The 25,061-nt window shown below is 37.3% G+C and overlaps 1 protein-coding gene across 6 annotated transcripts in view; it reads left to right on the forward strand.

Annotated features, from left to right (window-relative positions):
- Cacna2d1 (calcium voltage-gated channel auxiliary subunit alpha2delta 1) overlaps positions 1-23,937 on the forward strand; it is a 410,041-nt gene extending 386,104 nt beyond the window's left edge. For all 6 annotated transcript variants that reach the window (XM_040735177.1, XM_040735179.1, XM_040735180.1 and 3 more), the window contains 13 exons: positions 810-872; positions 1,502-1,605; positions 2,462-2,548; positions 3,555-3,622; positions 4,022-4,060; positions 5,499-5,570; positions 6,610-6,762; positions 6,863-6,915; positions 9,056-9,111; positions 9,665-9,794; positions 11,770-11,879; positions 12,208-12,290; positions 19,866-23,937. In XM_040735177.1, coding sequence (XP_040591111.1) covers positions 810-872; positions 1,502-1,605; positions 2,462-2,548; positions 3,555-3,622; positions 4,022-4,060; positions 5,499-5,570; positions 6,610-6,762; positions 6,863-6,915; positions 9,056-9,111; positions 9,665-9,794; positions 11,770-11,879; positions 12,208-12,290; positions 19,866-19,982 — 1,135 coding nt within the window. In that variant the 3' untranslated portion in view covers positions 19,983-23,937. The remainder of the gene's footprint in view (positions 1-809; positions 873-1,501; positions 1,606-2,461; positions 2,549-3,554; positions 3,623-4,021; positions 4,061-5,498; positions 5,571-6,609; positions 6,763-6,862; positions 6,916-9,055; positions 9,112-9,664; positions 9,795-11,769; positions 11,880-12,207; positions 12,291-19,865) is intronic.
- Positions 23,938-25,061: the final 1,124 nt, after the last annotated feature.

The raw sequence follows: 25,061 nt of genomic DNA on the forward strand, positions 1-25,061 counted from the left end.
GCCGTACTCTTACTCAGTAGTTGAGAGCTTGCAGGGTGGTTCTCATTCATAATCCTGTCTCCACTTATTTCCAGTCAATCACTTGATGCTAAATACTACTCCTCACTGTGGTTGCCTCTCTTCTTCATAATCAAGGTCCTAAAATACCATTTTTCAGAAATTACAGCAGCCTAGTTTTGTACCTTTAGTGCTGCCCATTCCTGTTGCCAAGTTCCAATTCCTGCAAGGAATTCTTGCCATAATCCTGTTTCTAAAGGTCTTTATTGTAAAGATAAAGATGGAGCTTAAAGACAAGTATGCTGGTACATACCTATGATCTCAGCACTTGGGAACTGAGGCAGGGGTTGCACAGGTTTAAGGTCAGCCTTGGCATAGACCAAATTCTATCTCAGAGAGGTGGGAAGGAGGAGTCCTTAACCATGAATTTCAAAACCACTGCCAGGGTGTCTCTTTAAGAAACGTATACTTAAGAGTGAACTTCCTATAACTTTCCTCCCTTTTTCTTATCCCTTTCTCACAAAAACCAGGTGCCTTGACTAGTTTTCCCTTTTCTCCATACACTGATGTCCTCTGTAATCCTTGCTGACTCCTCATCAGTCATTAAAGGACAACTCCATCCTTTTTGCTTCTGAGATGACTCTTAAAGACACTAACACTGAGAGCTTAATTTCAAAGATTATTAACCTGCCATTTTGTGTGTGTTGATATATGTAACTTGGATTCCTTTATTTCATTTTGTATTATGAACACCTAGCTTAGCATCTTAAAGCTTACTTTTTCATGTGTCTTCCTTTTATCTTCTGCTATAGCAAAGGAGTGAAAGCACGCTTTGTGGTGACTGATGGTGGGATTACAAGAGTTTATCCTAAAGAGTAAGTTCAAATAACATCTGTAAAAATAAGTTCAGCCCAACAGCCTGTGCCAAGGGTCTGGATGCTGCCATGTAAGGAAGTTCTTCTTTGGGAAAACTGATCATTGTTAGTAGATTAAGTTGCAGTATTGTTTAAAGTATTTATATTAATAAAATATTCCATTTCCCTGGGTAATATCATTATAGGATGTTTCAATGGCAGTTGCTAGTCATATTTGTATATATTCATTACAAAATTTAAAAGAGGTTGAAAAAGATGTTCATCTTTGTAGATGTAGTCCAACTGGTCTGTCTGAGCGTAATGAGCATAATAGTGACCTATAGCAGTATTAGCGTAGCAGTCCTTACTTTCATTGGTCTTTCATGCTTCATATCTCTTGTTATCTTAACAACAGTTATTAATACTAATTAACTGACTTATCCATAGTTTCTCAACTGAGAGTCAGCTCCTTCTTATTCTTCTCATGCTGATATATTGCTTAGTATGAGGATCAGTTACACTATCCATACCTGACTTCCTTAGGCATACCTGAATAGTAGATATGTCTGTAGAGCTGTATTTCCACAAAGGGAATTCAGTTTATCATGTACCTTAAGGAATATAAATGATGAGAGCCATTTACTCCCTAGAGCTGGAGAAAATTGGCAAGAAAACCCAGAGACTTATGAGGACAGCTTCTACAAGCGGAGCCTAGATAATGATAACTATGTTTTCACTGCGCCCTACTTTAACAGTGAGTATTCTTTGGAATTCGGATTTCTCCGTTCCTTTTAAACCTTTAATAAACTATGTTACCTAGTCCCTCTCCCTTCAAATGAATATAATTTGTTAACTGCCTAGAATAGTCATTGTTGAGTATATAATCCTTATAAGAGACTGAGAAAAGAGAAAAGAAAAATGCATTTAGTTGAAAAAATAGAAGGCGTACACAGCAAGAAGTCATCCAGCAATGCGGAGCTGGCATCTCCAGCAGGCACGCACAGTAAGTAGAAACATATGGGGCTAACGCCATGTACTTCAGCTACAACAGTCGAGCATGGCTAATGAGAAACAAGTTGGTGTATAGTGATGAATTGTATCTTATCTGTGTTAATTTCATAATTTGCTATCTATAAAATAATAGCCCATCTTTTAATATAATTTATATGATTCTAGCTCCCCCCCCACAAAGAAAACATTTTAGTTCAACCCTTCACCGTCTGTGTACATAGTTACTTTTTACTCTCATTTTAAAATTGAGGAAACTGAAATCCATAAGGTTTTAGAGTTGTATCCACAGACATACATCTTGCATAAGGGAAAGCCTGTTTTGTGACTCCAAGATTTTTCTTTCCATTTCCCTGCAACGGCCTCTCCAACATTTTGAAAATAATCCACAACTGTGATTGGGCATGCGTCCATTATATTATGGAAGTAGATGAAATGAAATTGAGTACTTCCTGTCCTCAAATAAATAAATAAAAACCAACTCATGACTATTCAAGTATCTTGGTAATTCAGAAAGAAAAGAGCAAGCTGAAACCTCTTTGTAAGCAGAATGTACCATTCAGAGGCTTGGAATTAGATTCATCTGTTTGCCTTTCTTTCAGAAAGTGGACCCGGTGCCTATGAATCTGGCATCATGGTGAGCAAAGCCGTAGAACTCTATATCCAAGGAAAACTTCTTAAGCCTGCAGGTAAGCACACATTATGTGTACATGTGACCAAGGTTAAATAAGACGTGACATTTCATCATAAACTGGAAATATCTATCCAGAAGATCACATTTTAAATCTGTGATAAATCTGGCCAATGCTACTCTGTCACTATCTCCTGGTTTCAAAAATACATGAAAGATTTGTGCCGAGGCTATACATATTTATAATCATGAAATTACATTTACGTACTTGCATACTAGACTACTAAGGAGCTGCTAAAAACAGTTAGGGCTGGATCTGTTTAAAATTGTTCAACTTTTTGGAAAAACATAAATCAACCAGGCAACCAAAACAAAAGAGTACAAATGAGAACTAGAAGTGGGCTGGAGTGAGGGAATGCAATAACATAAAATCTAGCCCAGCGGAGATTTTCATTATATGACTCAGCATTGTTTGCAGTTACACTTAGAGGGGGTAGCTGGAAAAGAGGGAGAAGCAGGTTTTCTGCTCCGGGGATCAATGTTACCTTATCTGTGCTTCAACTGCTAGGGCTCACCCATTACTTGCTAGCTCCTTCGCCTCTCCCTCGACGGCTGACTCCCCTTCCACGCATCACTTGCTCTCTCTCCAGCTCTCTATCCCCCTCCTTCCCTAATTTCCCATGTGCATCTGTCTATTCTTTCAATAGTTGCTTCTTGTGAATCTGATGATTGAACCTTCTGTGTGTACTGCTCATATGATCCCATACTTTTAACGTCAAATCTCAGATTTTTTTAGGCAATACTACTATTAATTGCAAAGCCAGATGGGGCTGTTTTTTTTTAAATTGCTTGAAATATAAAATAGAGTTTATGGAATAGTTTGAAAACTTCAAGCACTTTTATTAATGACTCCAAAATCTGTGCCTCTGTTTAAAATAAAAAACAACTTATATTGAATGTCAAATTATTAGGTTGTTTATAAATTATCTAAGTTGTTATGTTGTGAAGATGGAAGATGATATTATAGCAATAATGACTTCAAATTAATTTATATTATTTTTCAGTTGTGGGAATTAAAATTGATGTAAATTCCTGGATAGAAAATTTTACCAAAACTTCAATCAGGGATCCGGTAAGATTTTTTTTCAAAGTTATTAAACTGCAATTAACAGTCTCAAAGTTCACATTAGAAAAATAATCTTCATGCAGTGGCAGACTAGATTTCTGGTGTCACTATACTTAAATAGAAATAGGAATTTCAGCTTTCAATGTTTGATTTTTCCCCCTAGGCAATGAAATGAAAACTGATTCAGGTTGATGACTTGAAATGCTCATACTAATATATATTGATTGATATTTTTGTGGGTTTAAATATGAGGCTAGTATCTTTTCCTTATAAACTATAATTGTTTATTCTTATTTAAGGTAGATAAAGTATTCCAGGCTGTCTTCTTATAGGAAGGTAGTTGTTCAACTGATTTAAAGCTGTGAAGTGGTGATTTTAATTCTTTTTTCTTTCTTTTTTATTTAGTGTGCTGGTCCAGTTTGTGACTGCAAAAGAAACAGTGATGTAAGAAAACTCTTTAAAATGAATTTGACTGGAGTGTTTTCATTGCTCTTGCTTACCGAATATTAATCATGTTGATGATTTAAAAGGTCCAGGGATTTCGGATCTAATGCTAACAAATTCTGTAGAAAACTCATTAATACAGGTACTCTAAATGCTTCTTCAGAAAATATTTCTATATTAAGGGAAGGAGAAGAGGCATGTCCAAGTGGGCCCTATTTTGTTCAGTATTGGTGAAGATGGAGTCCTTTGATTATCTTCAACTTTATTTTTGAAGAATTTTCTAAGCACAGCATTGGTTTCAAATGTGGTCAGCCCTCAACTTTTGTTCTTTCTGTGAATTTTCCGACCTCTTAGGGTGATGGAGGGCAGTGAACTAAATGCTTATGATACACTCCTAAGATGACACCTTGTGTCATCTGTCTTTGCGAAGCTGAAAAAGAAAATGTGAGCTAACGTTGTCAAGGGCCTGACTGCACTCTGAGTAGGATGTTAGAGACACTGGTCCAGGGAGTGAGAGAGAAAGATGCTGGTGACTCCCTTACTCCATGTGTATCTGTCTGAGACTACCGCAGGATGAGGGAGTTTTGTCTTCCTGATAATCCTACTTCTGTGAAATTATATTTTACTTTTATTATTTTAGAATGTATTTACTTTCCCAAAGACCGTGTTGAATAGTTGCTTTAGAGAAAATGTTTCAGCAAACTGTTTTCATGTTGGGCACATAACATATTGTGTTTCCATCTTTGAAATCAACGCTTTAATCATAAACTATTAAATTTTTATTAAACTATAAACTATTAAATTTTCACACATTGAAATCAGGTAGAAATTTCCTTTCTCATCTTTGAGCATATTCTCTTTTGCCTTCTTATATAAATCTTCCATTTCCCAACTAAATATTTTTGTTAAGGTAATGTAAAATAGTTTTCATATTGAGTTTTTCCTAGTCTGGGAAATATAGTAAATAAATGGATTCTTGTTAATATTATGTTTAAAATTGATTTTTGAGAACACTCCACCACATCACCCCCACCACCCTCCTGAAAAAAGAAAATAAAATGTTCATTATGAAAACAATATTATGTTTAAAATAACAAAATTTTATTGTGTCCTGACATATGCTGGTCTAGCCAACATCCTGGATCCTTAGACAGCCTTGCAGTTCTAAAAACACTTGTCTGAATCTCTTTTCAGATTGTTCTAGACAGTTGACATTGGGAGGGAGATAATTGGTGATAGATTATGAAACATGGAGGCTTCATATGAACATCTGTGTGCCCTACATGTGTAAGATTGGTATCTCTGGAAGACATTTTATCTGGAGAAGATGCAGTTTTGAAATTTCTCTTGTTTCTGTTGCTCAACTTACCTGTACACTCTGGAGCGATGACGGAGCAGAGTGGCAGCCTTCCTAACACCTGTTACCTTCTGCTCACAGGTAATGGATTGTGTGATTCTCGATGATGGTGGATTTCTTCTGATGGCAAACCATGATGATTATACTAATCAGGTATGAACCTGGAGTACGGGAGAAGTTCAGTTTCCAAAGTGCTTTCTGTGATAAAAATCAGGAAACCCTTCAGATTTTTAGAAATTGATGAGTTGTTTAGTTCTTGTCACAAAATAAACCTTTAAAAGATTAATATAATATGAGCCAATGCGCTCTAAATAATAAATCTTTCTCTTGTAATTGGCTTTACTTTTAGATAACAGTAGTCACCATTAATGCACACAGTTAAGGATTTTAAAATGATATGAGCTTGCCTTCATTCTTTCAGCAATTCAGGAAATTGCTACATCTTAAATACAATCAGCTGGTAATGTCTCAGTTGTCATATGGACAGATGAAATATCTGGATTAAAACTTGCAAATTGGCCATAAGAGAGAATTAATAGGATCTGTATCCCTTAGTTTTCCTAGCACTAGCTTTTCCTCTGACTAATCATAATTTATCTGCTGAAGCTAGGAGTTTGTGATTGCCCCTTTCTTTGAGGTTCCCAGTTCAGGACATAGCCTGATGGATAGGTTTTTAGTCCTACTCACCCTCATTAAGAGTACTCTGCATTTCTCCAGGGGATATTTCTTTTAGTGCTGTTTACCATGGGAAGCATATAAGTTTAAGATGTTTCATGCATAGCCATTACTGTAAGTCAAGCTAGTTAACGTATCTGCCATCTCAATTGCCTTCCCCTGTATGGTAAGAGAACCAAATTTTCTGGTATACAATTAAACAGTATTAACTATGGTCCTCTCTTGGAATCTTAACCTAGGGGGCCCATTCTTCTCACCGGGGTCATCTAAGTGTGACCTTATTGTACATAGAAGTGGGTTCATTCCTCCCACAAATACAAGACCACTGATGGTCCCTGAATGATGAGAGTGGCTAATTTCCTGTCAATTCTCCTCACATTGCCAGAGGCAGGTTCTCATTTACCCAAATTTACCAACTGTTTTTTTAGTTCAGTTTATTAGATAATATTTTTTCTCTTCATTAATTCAGGCATTGTTTTCAATTTGAAACCACTGAATATCTTTCTTTCTCTTCTAGATCGGGCGATTTTTTGGAGAGATTGATCCAAGCTTAATGAGACACCTGGTTAATATATCAGTTTATGCATTCAATAAGTCATATGACTATCAGTCAGTTTGTGATCCTGGTGCTGCACCAAAGCAAGGGGCAGGACATCGTTCAGCACATGTGGTCAGTAAAACCTGTGGTTGAACTAGTTCCTCTCGTGGGAACACTTGTGCCAGTGTAGACCAACATAATGAATTCTTGATATCTATTTTATATTTTATAGCCATCAATTGCAGACATACTGCAGATTGGCTGGTGGGCCACAGCTGCTGCTTGGTAAGACAAGTGTTTTGTTTTATTATGAACAAAAGAAAAATGTCATTAAAATGTGGATTGGGGGACAGATGAGTCGTATCATAAGTAATATTCTTTCCTATGAACATGCTAGGAATAATAATAGTTGTTTCTAAATGATCATGTGAAACATACTTTTCAACAATCAGTAAAGACACTGATAAATTCAAGAAAATACCCCCTCTTCAGAGATATTTTTGACGTGAAATTGGTTCTTGGTGATTTCTTGTATGTACACAATGCATTTTGATTCCATCATTTTATTTCCCTCCCACCCCTACCAACCTATCTCTCCCCCGCACTACAAATCCCTTAATCATCCATCTTATGTCTTCTTGTTTTGTGATTCACTGAGTTCACAAAGGCCAGATGAGTGATTATGGATTTGGACCCATCAAGCTTTGCTCACCTGTAGGCACGCATTTAAATATAAAGACACCCTTTCTCCCATAATCCATCAGTAACCAATAGTTTAGTATGGAGGGGTGGGACCCAAAGATCACTCCCCTAGCCATGACTAGCGTTCAGTAAGTCTAGTCTTGTGCGGGCTCTGTGTAAGCACCACAGGTGCTGTGAGTTAATTTTGCCATGGTCCAAAGACAGCACATCATAAAACTGGTTTCTGTTTTCTAGCAGTTCGATTCATTTAAGCTCCTCTTCCATGGTGCTCCCTAAACCTGAAAGAGGGTAATGTAAAATATCTTGTGCAGGCCTGAACACTCAGGTGTCCGTTATTCTCAGTGGCCGAGAGTCTTTGCAGTCACTGAAGTCATTGTACGGAGGAACGTCTCTAAGTGAGAGTACCAGGTGTCTATGGACACAAGCCCAGATGCCTTGAAGAGTTTGGCAGCATGCTAATTTAACCACACAGCACTACGAAGTTTTCCCGGGGCTCATTTCCTCCCTAGGTGTGGGTTTTTGACTGGATTATTCTGTGGCTCAGTTAGAACTCTGAATTTTTATTTTTTTAATATTATACTTAATCCTTAAATTCTAAGAGTATCGATAAAATATGACTTATTATCTTTAATATCCAAATAAAATGTGCATATTGGTCCAATTCGTGACATGGTGACGGATTTTTCTACCTTTTCCCGTTAAGACAATATTGGCACAGTATCAGAAGCCTCATATGGAAGTGACTCCTTTTTGTCAACCTTCGGGTGGGTCTCTCCATCCCCTTCATGCACCGTCCCCTCCACCTGCGAAGGTCACGCGTGTGACCCGCTGAGACATGCAGGAGGGAGTGTGAGAATCACACTCTGTTCACCCAGGCCACTCGTCCTCCTCTGTGTCTACGAGTCCTCCTCTCTTTCCTCTGCCCCTACTTGTTTCCTGTCTACCCCGGCTTTCTGGTTTTGTACCTCATGCCACTGAACTGGCATGTTATTTTACAATATGATAGTGCTATTTGTATGTTAATATAAGTAGATATTCTTTATATTATAATAATCCTGAAATACTTGCCTTTGTCCCATTTGCTGACCAAAATATCTATGTTATCGCTACTTAACTAAATTAAGTTCCAGAATGTTTCTTACTAAAATTCGGGTTAAGTACCATTATTATAAAAGTATAGTGTATTGTATTTCTCTATATAATTGTATCTATTCTATATCACAAATTAATCTTACACCTAAAGTTCAGATAGTGATTTTTGTTTGTATGTCTTTATTGTACTATGGAGTTTTAATTTAATTTATTTATCGTTTTATTTATTTACTTTAGTTACTAACTAAAATAAAAAGAAGATTCATGATATAAAAGTTCGTGCAACAAATGCTGATATTCTCCCTCATAAAGTTAGCCCTACTATACAGTAGTATGACTTAGTAGGCTCCTGCACTCATGTGGTAGGCCCCCATACTCATGTATGTCCTCGTTTGGTCTCAAACACCTTTGTCCTCATGAATCTTTTTCTGATGAGAATCAAAGGTAGTACATTTTTCACCATTTAAGAACCAGCAAAATGTCGTAAAATTTCTTGTAAAGTACATTTTCCTCTTAGTGATAAAAACGAAGTATACTTGTGTTTGTACTTGCAAAAATGCTCAGTTTCCATGTAAAACATTGTAAAGGATCATTTCTAGATGTTTCTCAATTGCTCATTTTAAAACTCCAGGTCTATTCTCCAGCAGTTGCTCTTGAGTTTGACGTTTCCACGGATCCTTGAGGCAGGTATGTCACTGCACTGATGTGGTCATTGTCACAGAAGTCCACTTTTCCTTTGGATTGTGCCAAGTCAGTCTAGCAAACCCATAAAGAGAATGTATGTGTGTATGCTTTCATATATGTGTGTGTGTGTATACACGTGTTTATGTGTGTGCATGCATCTATGTATATATGTATATGGATGTATATCCATGAGTATGTGTGTGTGCATGTGTGTATATATGTGTTTGTGTGTATGTGTGTGTATATGTGTGCATGCACATGTATGTGCATGCATGTGTGTGAGTAAAAGAAAGAGATCATCAAACTGATACTTCTGATATACTGAAATTTATTTTCCAATGTTTTTATACTATTTTGTAGTTTGCATTTGTAGCTTAAATATTACTATATGATTTAGAAACTTACCAGGGACCTTTTAATGACTTGCAGGCCATTACTCAACAGTAAAGCAACCTACCAGACATTTGTCATTGTTCACTAATGTTGTCTCTGTAAGCAGTGATTCTGAGACATGTGGCTTCTCCCCTGGTGATGACCTTTGTTTTGCCTCCCACAGTTGAGATGGAGGAGGATGACTTCACCGCCTCCCTGTCAAAGCAGAGCTGCATCACGGAACAAACCCAGTACTTCTTCGATAATGACAGTAAATCATTCAGTGGTGTACTGGACTGTGGAAACTGCTCCAGGTACTCTGTTCCTTGGTGTTCACGAAGGGCAGCATTCAGGCCTGTCAGAGTCTCAGAAAATAACAGAAATTCTCAGTGCAGTCAGAGAGAAGTCATCAGGTTAAACTGAAGATGTGAGAAATACTTGGTTTTGGTCTCATAAAGGCTTGATAATTTATAATTTTTTAGGTACAATTACATGATAAAGACAACTGCTTCTGATTTTTGGAAGAACAGAGAATTTTGAGTGCACTTTTCATAAACAACATCAATATGAAAACTTTGTAACAAAGCTAGTGATGATAATTTCAACCAAGTTGACTTCTTTTCATATATGATAAATAAGAATAACCATTCTTAAAAGTTGGGGTATTCTCTGTCTTGAAGAGTTGAATATTAACTTTGATTTGAAATTGAAGGGTCTGAGGAATATATCTCCTAAGGTGATAGTTAATATTAGCATTCACAAAACATCTTTAAACTGTTTTGGAATACAGAGAAAATGCACTTGGCTGTAATAGGATAAAGGAGAAAGGCAAGAAGGGGGCTTGGGAAGGTCTGAAAGGAAAGTGCTAATCCAGGCTGTGGGGTCCCTGAGCCCCAGTTTACAAAGTGCAGACGGGCTATTTAGAGTTGGAGGGCAAGTCATTCCAGAAGAGCATTAACAGCGAAAATAAATGGGATGAGGTAAGGTAACCTGAGGAAAACATTGAAATAGTTGCTGGGGACTGAAAAAGTTAGTCTACAACAATTATAATAATATTTTTTTTACTCCAAGGACTTAACTGATAGGCATGGTCAGTATTTTTATGACTTGGTTTTATTTCTATTTCTTCAAGGAGGTAGAGTTTATGACGAGCAAAGTAAAGAGAGAAGTCAAACATGAATTCTGGATAAAGATTACTTTCGAGTTTAGGAAACAGAACATCAGTCTAAAGTGGCTGCTCTCAGTGTATGCATACAGCACCTTGACCTTGGTCTAATTGTGGTCCAGTGGCAGCAATATGTATGCTAAGAACTGGAAGGGTAGAGACAGGTCTAACACAGCACTTGAAAGCACAGTCTCTTTAAGTTATTCTATGTTATTTCCCAATTCAAAAAGAAAAGCTAGTAAAATTCCACGTTTTTAAAAACAAACAATGACATCTTGGTCATATACTGGTTACTAAGGACAACAAGTCATCTGACACTGGGAATGGTTCTTGAAGCCTGAATCTGTATCTGCGTTCTGCGATTTAACAGTTAACAACTACATGTACCTGTTTGCATTATAACTAAAGCTAAATGCAATAATGAAACTTTTATGTCACATTCCAAGACCTCTGTTTCTGTATTAGATAGAACAGAAAGAATTTATGCCCTCACAGAAAGCCCGCTGGGAGCACTAATCAGCACTCTATTTCTGACCTCAGTTTGACAATATGCTTAGCTGATTTTTTTCTTGCTTGGCCTGTTGGTAAAATATTGTTGGTTTATTGCCAATGATAAATACCACCATTTCATGAACATTTAAAGTCAAATATTTTTAGGAATTTGGACATTAACAGAAGAGCACTTATTTTGTAATTAAGACTGACAACTTTAAAGATTTCAATCAAAGATGTTTTTAACATGACCTTGACTTTTTTACTATTTTTGAGTGGGGTAATGTGTTCTTGTTACTAAGTAAAACCATGGTGATCTTCAAATCACACTCATTTTATTGTATGAGTGTGCGTGTGTGTGTATGTGAGTGTGTGTGAGTGTGTGTGTGTTTGAGTGTGTGTGTGAATGTGTGCACGTTGTGTGTGTGCATGTGAATGTGTGTGTGTCTGTGAGTGTGTGTGTATGTGTGAGTGTGTGCATATATGTGTGTGTTAGCCTAGATGGTGATGCTTTGTTTTTCAATATATTGTTTTATCTTTCTTTCCAATAAGAAAGCATCTTGTAATGATTTCCAGTCTTTTTCCCAAAAGATGATTTTCACTTAGTGATCTTTTCTAAAATGTTTTTGCAGAATCTTTCATGTAGAAAAACTTATGAACACCAACTTAGTATTCATAATGGTGGAGAGCAAGGGAACATGTCCCTGTGACACACGGCTGCTCATGCAAGCAGAGCAGACTTGTATCCTTTGGCACCAGAAATGTCTGGAAGAGATCATCTTAAAGCAGTGGGTATTTGAATTGGTCACCCTGTTTATGCTCATATAGAGAAAATATTGCAGTACCAAAAAGTTGGAAGGTCAGAACTGATCACATTACTCAGGAAATGTGAGAAAAGCACATTGAACATATAGTTTCTCACAATCCCAAACACTTGAATTGGTTCTGTTGCCTGAGAGCACTGGCATAGGTCGGTCTTGATTGATTTTGGAAATAAATTTATCTCATTGCGTCTTTAACCATGTGGGGAAGAAGTCATGTCCACCCTGTTCCTTGACAAGCCTCTATAGCTGATGGTCCTGATCCTTGTGATATGGTTAAGCAACCCAGATACCGAAAAGGGCCTGATGTCTGCTTCGATAACAATGTCCTGGTAAGGATTTTAATTTATTAAATATTATAAAGTAATAGTCACTTTCCACAAGGAATTAAAGAGGTGTGCGTGTTTTCACTTTTAGCTGATCATTATATCTTTACCATAGTTTTTCTCATTAAGATGATGTAATTGCTAGTAAACAAAAATTTTCCGTTTTAGTCATTTTCATGGTTAGCATAAAGTTCAGAGTTGCTGCTTCTGTCTTTCTCACTATCATACTTTCAAACGCTTCAATACACTTTTTAATATTCTATACAATTATGTTAAAGACATAATAATGAATAATAGCCTGCAGAAAATGCTAATCACAGGAAATACATTGCCTACCCTTAATTTATATTCCAATCCTGGAAGTACACTATTTTATTATAATTAGTATGTTTTTTCATATCCAAAAAACTTGTTATAAGTAATTATTTTCCAATTATTTTATTCTGCTCTCTCCTGTATCTTTTTTTTTCTAAGATTTATTTTATGGATATGGATGTTTTGTCGGCATGTATAATCTATGCGCCACATTTGCGACTCATGCCCAGGGAGGCCAGAAGAGGGCGTCAGAGCCCCTGTGACTAGAGTTACCTCTAGTTGTCAGTCATTACATGAGTGCTTGGAATCAATCCCAGGTCCTCTTAAAGATCAGCCTTAACCTCTGTGATAATTCTCCATCCACTCAAACTGTAATTCTTAGACCATGTTTATATAAAGGATACTTCTTAGTTGTTAAGTAAAGCATTTAGAAAAAAGCAAATAGGTTAGTGTGATAGGCAGCTTTTCCTTGCCAGCTGCTTTGGTTTATCACCCGCCAGTCACCTGGGTTCTGCTGCGTTGTAGTCCCCAAATAACACACAAGATGCTGTATTAATTATGAAGCTGTTGGCCTTGCTTGTCTCTTACTGGCTAGCTCTGCTTTAAGTAATTACCCCATAATTGTTAATCTAAGTATGTCTCTTACCAGAGAATAGTTCTGGGCTCCTACCCCATGGCGGTTACATGTTGACTCTCCTGTGTTTCTCCTTCCCAGAATCCTCCTGGATTCCTAGCCCCACCTATCTAGATTCCTATTGGCCAGACAGTGCTTTATTGACATATACACAGGACTTCCCCAACAGGTTAGGCTACTTCTTTCAGGCCTACCATATTAACAACTTCCTGTGAGAGATCCCAAGACCACTGTGGAACATGGGATGCCAGCAGAACATAAACCATCAGTTTCTGATGGTTAGTAGGATAGTTAGTTGACAGAGTACTACAGAATTGGAGCACACATTTTGTCTTTCATTGGAAATAGATTTTTTCCATAAAATATATCCTGATTACTATTCTCTACCCCTGCTACTGAAATTACTCCCAGTTCCCCCTCACCTCACCTCCCCCCCCATCCAGATGCATGCCCTTTCTGTCTTTAACTAGAAAAGAAGGAATCAAGCAAACTAGAGTAGGACAAAACAACAAACCAGAAAAGGGGCCAAAGAAAAAGTACAAAATATGCACGTAGACACACTTTTACACACATAGGAATCCCAGAAAAAACATAAGGCCACTAACCATAATATATATACAAAGGACGCGTAAGGTTATAAAAACAAAACAAAATAACACACAAAAACCCTGACACAACATTATAAGACAAACAAAATCCCTAAAGATGCCCTTAAGTTCGTTTTATGTTAGCCATCTACATCTGGGTAACGGGCCTGCCTTTAAGAGTGGTTTGTTTCCACAGTGGGACTCTACTGGAGAAAATTAAATTTTGTTTGCAAGTATCTGTCTGTTGGGTCGGGTTTAGGGATGGGGCATGTGTCTGCTTCTCCCTTAGCTCTAGGCCTCCATCTTGTGCAGACCTATGCAAGTCTTGTACATGTTGCCACAGTCTCCTTGAGTTATTTATTAATTGTTTTGTTCTCCTTTCTACTGTGACATTTTTAATTCTGTCACTCCCGCAATTGTGTTAATTTCTTTTCCTTTTATATTAGACAAAATAGAGGGTTAAACTCACAAAAATGTTACAGCCCATACCTAATATATATTGTTACTGATAACTACAAGTTTTCTTTAAATTTAGAGCTTTATATTTCCTAGTGCTTTGACATCTTGTTTTATACTCAGCTACACATATATTCAGCTACAGCGATTTTTTATATATAGTCTCTGCTTCTAAAATTAAACAAGTTTGTTCACAAAAATGACTGTAATGGAAGATCACTGTCTATTTACTTTTACTGCTTTCAATGTAGTATCACACAAGTCTCTAATTTTTCTATGTTTTTTTTTCTTCATTCACTGGTTTACATACCCGAAAGAGTATTGAAAAAACAGAGCATTGTCTTCTTGTGAACTGGCATTTTAATGATTTGTAAAAGCATCCAGTGACTAATGTGTATTTTTACAGGTTTTCACCTAAAATAAAGCAATATCAGACTCAGAAATAGTACCACATTTTCACAGGAATATGTTATACAGATAGGTGAATTAAACACAATTAGAGGAGCCGCATTTGAATTGCCTGCGGCCACATAAAAATATTAGACATGGGTGCTGGTGACTGGAACCCCAACATTAGTGAGTAAAGATAGGCCGATACCCAGACTCACTGGCCAGCCAGGCTTGCCAGCATGATGAGCTTCTAGGTCACTGAGCGTCACTGTATAGAGGAAATAAGCAAAGATGTATAGAAGGCAGAGGGTGTTCTACTCTGACGTCCTTATCACATGCACTGGCACCCTCACATACTAAATTAGACAAACAAACAAACAAACAAATAAAATTGTTAGTGGGATAGATCTAAGAATGTAGGCTGTGGCAGCCAGATCTCTTTTGTTGGAGGTGGTTTTGTTTTTATATTTTATTTTAATTTTCTCATTTGTTTTACATGGCAATCATAGCTCTCCCTCTCCTCCTCCTCCTCCTCCTCCTGCTTTCCACCTCCCCCAACCCCTGCCCATCTGCTCCTCAGAAAGAGTAAGGGCGTCCCATGGGGAGTCCACAAAGCCAGGCACATTCAGTTGGGGCAGGACAAAGACACCCTCCCACCCCCACCCCCGCAACCACATCAAGGCTGAACAAGGCATCCCACCACATGGAATGGGCTTCAAACAGATCCTGGTCCCATTGTCAGTGGTCCCATGAACAGACCAGGCTACAAAACTGTTTCGCACATGCAAAGGGCCTAGTTTGGTACCATGCAGACTCCCCAGATATCAGTCTGTTGTGCATGAGCTCCTGAAAGTTCTGGTCAACTGTCTCTGCGGGTTTCCCTGTCATCATCTTGAACTCCCTTGCTCTCTTCGACTGGACTCCCATAGCTTGGCCTGATGCTTGGATGTGCATTTACTTTATCAGTTACTGAAAAGGTTCTAGGATGACAGTCAGGGTAGTCACCAATCCTGTTTCAGGGAAAGGCCAGTTTAGGCACCCTCTACACTATTACTAGGAGTGTTAGCTGTTAGCTGGGGTCATCCTTGTAGATTCCTGGGAATTTCCCTGGCTTCAGGTTTGCCCCCAGCCCTTTATTGGCTCCCTCTATCAAGATCTCTCTTTCCTTGCCCTTCCTCCCACTCCATCCCTCTCCCAACTCAACCATCCCATTACCCTCATGTTCTAATCCTCTGTCCCTCCCATTTTTTGCCCGCCCCCCCCGCCTAGTTTACCCAGGAGATCTCATCTATTTCCCCTTCCAAGGGCAATCCATGTCTTCTTTGGGTCCTCCTTGTTACCTAGCTTTTAAGGAGCTGTGGATTATTGTCTGGCTGTACTTTACATCTAGTGTCCACTTATGAGTGAGTACATGCCATGTTTGTCTTTCTGGTTCTGGGTTACCCTACTCAGAATGATTTTTTTCCTAGTTCCATCCATTTGCCTGCAAATTTAATGATGTCATTATTTCTTATGGTTAAGTAATACTCTATAGTGTAAATGTACCACATTTTCTTTATTCATTCTTCAGTTGAGAGGCATCTTGGTTGTGGTTATTACAAATAATACTGCTATGAACATATTTGATCACATGTCGTTGTGGTGTGATTGAGCATCCTTTGGATATATGACTGAGATAGATTGATTCTCAATTTTCTAGAAACTGCCATATTGATTTCCAAAATGGCTGTACAAGTTTGCACTCCCAGCATCAGTAGAGGAGTGTGCCCCTTACTCCACATCATCTCCAATATAAACTGCCATCAGTGTTTTTGAAGATATCAGAAAATGGGAAAAATATCCTTAAGAATAATTGATATATTGTCTTGAAAAGTGATTCAAAATTAAAAATAAGTTATTTTTTTTCCAAATTTACCAAACAAGACTTTTGGAACACACAGATAAGAGGACTTCTGCCATTATCTCTACCATATTCTCTGTGGCTCATGTTTTATAGATGCTTGCTCATGGTCCTCAGAGAACTTCCTCGGGGTCCCAGAGTAGTGTCAATCATTACAGAAAATTCACCCAACTAGTTGTCATCAACTTTTAATAGTACAAACACAGATTAAAGTCACAAAGATGATGTAAAAACCCTGTCTCAAATATTCTCATCGTAAGACACTATCTTTTGATCAAGGCTCTGAAAGATGTTTGACACTTACAAACAATCTGAATGTATCAGCTACTTTGGCCAGGTGCTAACAATGCGATGTGATTCTTCAATGGTAGAGTGCTTTGACAATGCTTATTTTCAATGTCCCTGCACTGGATGGCTGCTCACCTCAACCCCACATTGCCAGAAGATTGCATGAAATCTTATCCTGTCTGTCTCTTTTCTGTTTTCCTTCCCTTTCCTGTACTTGCTACTTTGCCCATTGTTCCTAGGATCAATGGATAAGGACTCATGCTAGCTCCACAATGCCAGATCCAATCCTAACTTTATTTCCAGTTTGCATGTGGTGTGGATGGTCAGTCACTTTCTCTAATTTGTTTTTCCTTTTCACTTTGACTTACACTTTTAGAAAATAACCCATATACTTATGTCCATGATTTTTAAAAAACCCAAGTCAAAATTATTAAAATTCCAATACTAATATCATCTTGTAGGTAATCTTTGTCAAACTGTGTGTCTGTTTCCCATGCTAACCTAGTGGGTCAGATATCTATGTTGTTTTAAAAATCATCATTTTCTTATAAGTTTTTGGTATAAACATTAAAACCAATATAGATAAAAATTGAAAAGACTTTCATGTATACATAATTTCCTTAATACATAATTATTAGGACTTGTCATCCTGAGTTAAGTTTTAAAACTGCTTACACAGAATTAATGGGCCGTTTCAGTTGTAGCAAGTAGTTTAAGAATTTCTGAACCAGTCATTCAGATTGCTTTTTTAAAGAAAAATCTAGCTTAAGTATCATCTTTGGATTTATTCCCAAAACATGTGTATGCTTATTACATTTTGGTATACAGGTTCCTACATCCTGAACTCATTTTAGACATTATTATTTGTATCTGAGCCAAAATGGCCATTTATCTTTAATCTTTGGGGAAGTTTTTGAATTAAGAAAGCAGGGCTGTTGAATAGCTTCTGGGTGTGGGTCTGTGATCCATGTTCCATGTATTGTTAATGCTGTTTCGTTTCTGATGCTGTGGAGTCATCATCATATTGCTACAGGAGCATTTGTTTTGTTCTTCCATAATGGGTCCTCAGGTATTCATTGATTATTCCCCCAGACTGTGTGTATGTTAGTAAGAGCAGCTTGGACTCGCGGATGGTAGGGAAAACAGAAGGAAGCACAGGAAATAGCCACCTTTGTTCACAGATGATAAAACAATGGTTTTCATAGTAACTTATTCAAGGGATATTAATTCATAAAGTATGCACATACATTAAAAATCAATATACACAGTGTTATTTAGAATATACATTCATCAGTCCATTAAAAGTATGTAGTTAATCACTTTAAATGTAATAGGATGCTTCTATAACTGCCCTTATTTGTAATAATAATAAAGATGAGCAAAATGGAACCTAAGTGTACCAGCGTTTATATGATATGATTTATATGAAACAGCATAAAATTCATTAATTTGTAGATTTCATTATGCAATTAACTTTTCTCAGTCATAGAAATTTTAGATATAGATTACAGGTTATCAATTAGATGTAAAAATAATAACTACTGGGTTTTGTAAGCTGCCACTACTTAATGAAAATATTCCATTAAATAAACATTAAAGAAAGCAGCAATGTAAATGTTCTAAAAAAGGACCTAAAATCTTAATTTCTTGATGAGGGATGGACTTTGTGTCTAGTTCCCCTTCTCAATACTGGGATTTTTTTCCTTGTTTGAACCTGTACAGGTCTTGCATATGCTGCCTCAGTCTCTGTGAGTTCTTACATGTATCTGTCCTCTTGTATTATTTCTTTGGAGTAATTCACCGCCTATTTCGACTTCTTCTTCTGACCCTGAAGCCTTGAGTAGAAGGATTTGAATAAAGACATCCCCTTTAGGATTGAGGACTCAGAAGTCTCCCTCTCTTTGCACGTTGTCCAATTTTGACTAAGAGGCAGAATTTGAAAAATAAAAAATTTCCTCAGTATATTATTTTCTCAGAAGAGAAGACAGCTATGATACCTCAATACATATCAAAGAAGAGATGCCATTTATTTACTCAGCTTCAAGTAGTGCCTTTATCTCTGACAGGGAAGTAAATCAGAAGTTCCGAGTCTTTGAGAACCTAGGCCTTGTAAAATTACTCTACAAAGAACACTTAACTCACATTTCCTTATGCAATCCATGCAAGATGAGCTTTGGATCAATGAATTCTTAAAATATGTTCATGAGAATAATTGTGCATGATGTTTTTGTGAAATTCACTACAATATGAGGAATTTTAAACTGTGGAGAATGTCGCAGAGATGGAACCCGGGGACAAAAAGTTAAAGAATACCTGGTTTCTTAGGGATCTGACTGAGCCTCTACTGGCTCTATAAAGAACACCAGCAGGTGTGTTCATTGCATGCATGGTGGCATTGCATGGCTCAGTGGATAAGCCTGGGTTCTCTTTCCAACTTAGTTCTTTATTTGGTCTCTGCGTCTTCAGGATGCTCTTTTATTGTTTCAGGTTCAACTACGCTATTTCTCACTTTACTATTGTCCCTAAAGTCAGGGTGCTACCTGTAGCCTATAAGTTCTCCTTAAACATCAGAAATATGAGACATGGGTTTTTATTTCTTGAGTTTGATGATTTCTGCTTATGGAACACAGATATAAAAATCATAATTGTTGGGAATTATTAAAGTATTCAATTTTATTTTTATTTCTTATATATGTACAGGTAAAGGAGTTTTCATCATTGCAGTGAAGTTTTTAATTAGTGATTTCTATATCCAAGCAATAATTCACTATTATTAGCTTTCATTTACCAAGCTTGAAATTCATTCAGAATTTCAAGTCAAATGGTACAAGGGAGACCACTTTAACACAGTTTCTCTACAGTGAAATCTAGATAGATATTACTTACTTCAGTCCTAGGTAAAGCAATCTTACCAGGTAAGTTTAAAAGTGGATTAAATGTGAATTAATGTAAAAGTTGCTTTGTTACATCTTTGTTCAAGCTGGTCATTTATTTGTTTGCATTCCCAACAGGAGGACTATACTGACTGTGGTGGTGTTTCTGGACTGAATCCTTCCTTGTGGTCTATTATTGGACTCCAATTTCTACTCCTTTGGCTGGTATCTGGCAGCAGACACTACCTATTGTGACCTTCTAGACCCCAGATCTGCAACTAAAATCCAGACCCTGCCAACACATGAGCCCTCAGTTCCATTAAAATAGAGTCAGTTGAAGAAGCTACACAGAACATTAACTGGGCCTCTACCATGGCATAAATCTAAGGCTCAGATTCTTGATCAGCCACTGGCTGCATGTCAGGGTGTTGGAGCCTGGAGCCTGTGTGAATGCTGCATCATTTATGTCTAACATCAAAGCAAAACTCTTTGTCTGTGCTCTGCGGGAAGTTTGGGAGTTCGCTGTTGTGCCATTGGTGACTGCATGTAAAAGGCTCCCCCATGCGGGTGTTAGGAAAAGAAGCAGGGTCTTGACTTTCTTTGACCTAGGATTTCAACCTGCTGCAGTTTTATCAAAAATGAGAAAAGAAAAAGAAAAGAAGGAGGAAGGAAGGAAGGAAGGAAGGAAGGAAGGAAGGAAGGAAGGAAGGAAGGAAGGAAGAGAAAGCCCTAGTTGGGGGGGGCAATGATATTTTTGCCTTCACTTATTTTCTGTTAAAAAAGTAATTCCTGCTATAAGTAGTTAGAGAGAGAGAGAGAGAGAGAGAGAGAGAGAGAGAGAGAGAGAGAGAGAGAGAGAAAGAGAGAGGGAGAGGGAGAGGGAGAGAGAGGGAGAGGGAGAGAGAGGGAAGGAGGGAGATGGAGGAAGAAAATACATTGTACTAAGCTGTTGAAATACAAAATAATGGCTAATTTTCTACCAAAACCAAATTTGCCATGAATAAAATGCCTTATAAAAGAATGATTTCTCTGCCAAAAAGAAAACACAAGTGTAGCCAGTTGATTTGGGTGAGGTGGGAAGTACTAGTTTGAAAATAGGGAGGGGGTGACTAAGTTACAGGTGCTTGTGGGTGACATTGGAGTTCATGACACATTTCCTCATAAATGGAAGCCCTTTAATGCGTGACGTAATGTCCCTTTTGTTCAAAGTACAGTCATGTAGTGCTAGCCAGATACTTAACTCGCTCTAAGAGAAGCTTGTGGGGGGGGAGGGGAAATGTTTTCCTGTGGTGAATGAATTTGGGTTGCCAAGGGTATCTTGCATGATGCTGCTGCTACTTTAACTTTCCGGTTTGTTTTTCTTCTTACTGTAGAGTATAGTCCACTGAAACGTTAAATGGGTGACATTATTGTCATGTAAGAATCGGAACTTTGCAATGTAAATGCACTTAAGTCATCTTTCAACATGTTGTTAAACTACTCTGAATATACTGTGTGATGTAAATGCTGAATGACTGGGTTAGGCACACGGTGAAATGAGATTCATGGGTTTTATACAGATTCATGCTTTTGCCTGAAAACCTATGTACAGATATTTTAAGTACATAAATCAGATTTAACACATTTATTTTTTGAAAAGTACATATATGTTCTCAACGACGATTCATCCTAGGTTTCCTCTTTGTTCGTTTCAGTAGTAGCATGTACAATCCAGGAATTGCTGCTCTCGCTGCTTCTGTCCCTCCATTTTGATATGATCATATGACCAAATTCCCACGCAACTTCATGAGGGTTTTACATTAATCTGAACAAATAGGAAACCTTGAATCTATATGTATGCACATGAACACTTGATTGTGAATAATAAAATTTGTTTTTCTACAGCTTTCTTGGTGAAAAGCATTAATGTAGTAAGTCAGAAATTTCATTATAGATTAATATGGTAGCTAAACTTTATTTATGCTTCTAAAAATTATTTTAAGGACTAAACAGTATTTGAAGAAAGGATAAAAACAACGAATGTGTCTAGGAAGAGTAATTTTACTGTAAGCTGAAAGTATGCATATATTTTTATGATAAATGAAATTTTTTCTTATTAGTTAAACATGCCAAGTATTGGTGTGTGCACATGCTGGAAATTTTCACACATATCATTTTACAATCAGAATTATTTACATTCTCCAGCATACTTTAATATTCTCCACATATCAAAGTTGTAGCCAACTCTTTAATGTAGTTTATAGCTTTGCATACATTGTAATTCCTTCCTACCACCATGCTATTCTGAGTACCATTTGTGTACATTTCATAAGTTAAAATCTTGTTTTAATGTAAGGGGTAGGGGCAATTGGAATCACTCTGCCAACTGTTGTTCTAAGAAATGACATCAGTCACCACTTTAAAACATTGTCATTTTTAGTCTATTCATAACTACTGTTCACCTTGGAAAACAGAAAGGTGATTTATAAGAAGGGAAATTATGTTTTAAGTCATGCTGTTTGTTAATTATTTCAAACTTATTAATACATTTTGCTAAATTTAATTCCTGGACATGTTGGGGAGGGGAACTGCTCCTTTATACTTATAAATGATGCACATTAAAACCATTGAATTGCTTCTGGAAAACAACAACCTACCTTAAATTATGTTTAAAGTGTATTGACTTTCATGGATAATGTCACTCACAGAGTGAATTACCATCAATGACATTATTGTTACATTAGTCATCGTTGAACTTGGCACCTTTGGCAAAGCTTTATTTGATTGGAGTTCTATGTTATCACATCCACATATGTGGCAACAAACTGGGCAAAAGCATGCCTTCGCACTAAAACTTCTTTTCATGACATATACTAGTATTCATGCTTTTGCATACTTCTTTTTCAATGCCAGTAACAGGCATCCCACCAAAATTGCAATGTTACACTTAACAGTCTTCTGCAAATTCTATTGACAAAAAAGAGCATAGTGTGTTATTAACCGAAACAGAACTATATAAGAGATCATTTTAAAAAGCATTTAAACTGTTTCTACTTAGTTAACTGTTGCTGTACTCATGTATCTCAGTGTACTTTGTCACATAAACAAAGTCAAAACAAGTCTCGCATTGGTGTTGAGTAGCAAAAAAGAATTTTTGCATAAATGGTTTCATCTTTTCTTCATTTGAACAACCAGCATTACTGCCAAACGCCAATCGTGGTCCATATTTGTAACAGGTTTTTAACATGACATAGTTAGCAAGTTTGATTGAAGAGATTTTTAGGTCCTGGGCCTACAAGATTTTAGTATGATCTTTTTTCATGTTTCTAATGCTTGAAGCATTATTGCTTACCTTGGAAAACACAGTGTTGCTGCCATTTGTAAGTTTTCTTATATATAATATTCCTTTTATTAACTGTAAAACTGGCCTTACGGGGTTCAAATAGGCAGTATCCCTTTTAAGTGACCTTTGCAACCCAAGTGTTACTTGCTTATTTGATGCTCTATTGTACTTTACATCTCATTTAAATGCCTGTCTTCAAGTCACCAAAGTTTAAATTCTACGTCTTCATTTAAAACTCATAAGTCTAAAGGCATAAAGTCTAACTTACCAAGACACAATGGATTTTGTGATTTTTTTTCCGCCTGCCCCAATCTCCAAATATTTAACATTAGCCGGAACTTGCATTGTTTTCCATAGCAGAATGTTAATATTGTTAATATTCGGTGTATATTTCTGTAAAGAGCAAATCACTGAAACAGAACTATCAAGTGGCTAAAAACTTCCATAATTGTGCAGAACTCAATAGCCCTTACCAATGGTTTCATCTACCTTGTTTCTAGTTCACACAAAAGAACCATGGAAATTCCACTGGGACACTGTCTCGTGTAGATGCCAACTGAGTTTCCACTGTGACTGGCAGAACTGTGCTTCCCTTGTGCTGTGGGACTGTGGGACTGTGGGACTGTGGGACGGTGCTTTAGGGATTCCCCTCACGAAATGCTCATTGTGCGTCATGCGAAAGGTCGAGTGGCTTTTGTGAACAACAGATCTTTGCTTCCCTTCTTCTGTTCTCTTGACACTTTTGTGGAAATTAACTAGCGGGATGAAAACATTTTGTAAAAATTTGTATAATACTGTTATAAAGAATATTTATAATCCCAGAAAATGTTGTGTTAAATCTTGTGCAAAAACAGTATATTCAGAATAAAAGTTTATCATTGAAAGTCACCACACAGCTTGGGTTTTCGCCTTTTTTGAAGATCTACTTGAAAGAGCCAATAGGCCATATTAAATAGGTTTTTTAAAAAGCAGGTCTCTGTCTGGAGAAGATTCTAGACTGCAGAAATCAATTTTGGCTTTAGACGTGTGCTTTTACGGTTACAGATCTCAGGTCACACATGGACACATAGGTGATTCTCCCTGTTACTCTTCCTTGACTGTGCATTCCCCACCAAGACTTTGAGGAGTTTAACACAATAAATAAGTAAGACAACTTCCTAGGGTGGAAGTCGTAGTTCGGGGTTTCGTTAAAGACCTTGGAAGGAACAACACATCTGCCATGTGCGTACTATTGATATATTTTAAATATTTATATTTAATGGTAGATGTGGGGTTAAAATACCATGTCCATTATTATAAATGGACTATTGCTGCTTGCCTCACTTCTGCTCACCTCATGAAGCAAAAGCTTGATAGTGTTTGGAAGCTACTTCTGTACATGTTTCCTTACTTTCCTACTTCTCTGCACTGAAGTGTTCCATAAAATAGAGCAAAATATGACCTACATTAGAGACTGTTGTATGTGGTATTGATTACTGGAAAATCTCTCTACCATGTCTGATCAAGGCATGTTAACAGGAAAGCAAACCTACTTAACAGTATAAGACAGATAACATTTGTTTTTTGAACATCTGGCTTTATTCAACACCAATTTGTCTCTTCAGGCTAACTTTGTTCTCTCCAGAGAGCCTCATTTCCATCTTTTCAAGTAGTAGCCTGGCTCCATCAATTCTGCTTTACAAAGCTATTCCAATTTCTCTTCTCTACAGCCTTTTTGCCCCCTCTACCTGCAACTGTATTTAGGATACCTCTAAAACAAACACAACAACTATATACCTTACCACTGCCCGTTAATCCTATTACTCTCTAGTTCTAAATATTCAGCCATCTATATCCTTCTTTTGTATTATATTTAATTGGGCCCTAGAATCTTACATCTGTAAGACAATTTATCTTTGAACTTTTTTGGGGGAGGCTCTCCTGGAACTCGTTCTGTAGACTAGGCTGGCCTCGAACTCACAGAGATCCGCCTGCCTCTGCCTCCCGAGTGATGGGATTAAAGGCATGCGCCA

Source organism: Mesocricetus auratus, unplaced genomic scaffold, assembly GCF_017639785.1.
Source record: "Mesocricetus auratus isolate SY011 unplaced genomic scaffold, BCM_Maur_2.0 Super-Scaffold_100043, whole genome shotgun sequence".
Lineage (NCBI taxonomy): Eukaryota > Metazoa > Chordata > Mammalia > Rodentia > Cricetidae > Mesocricetus > Mesocricetus auratus.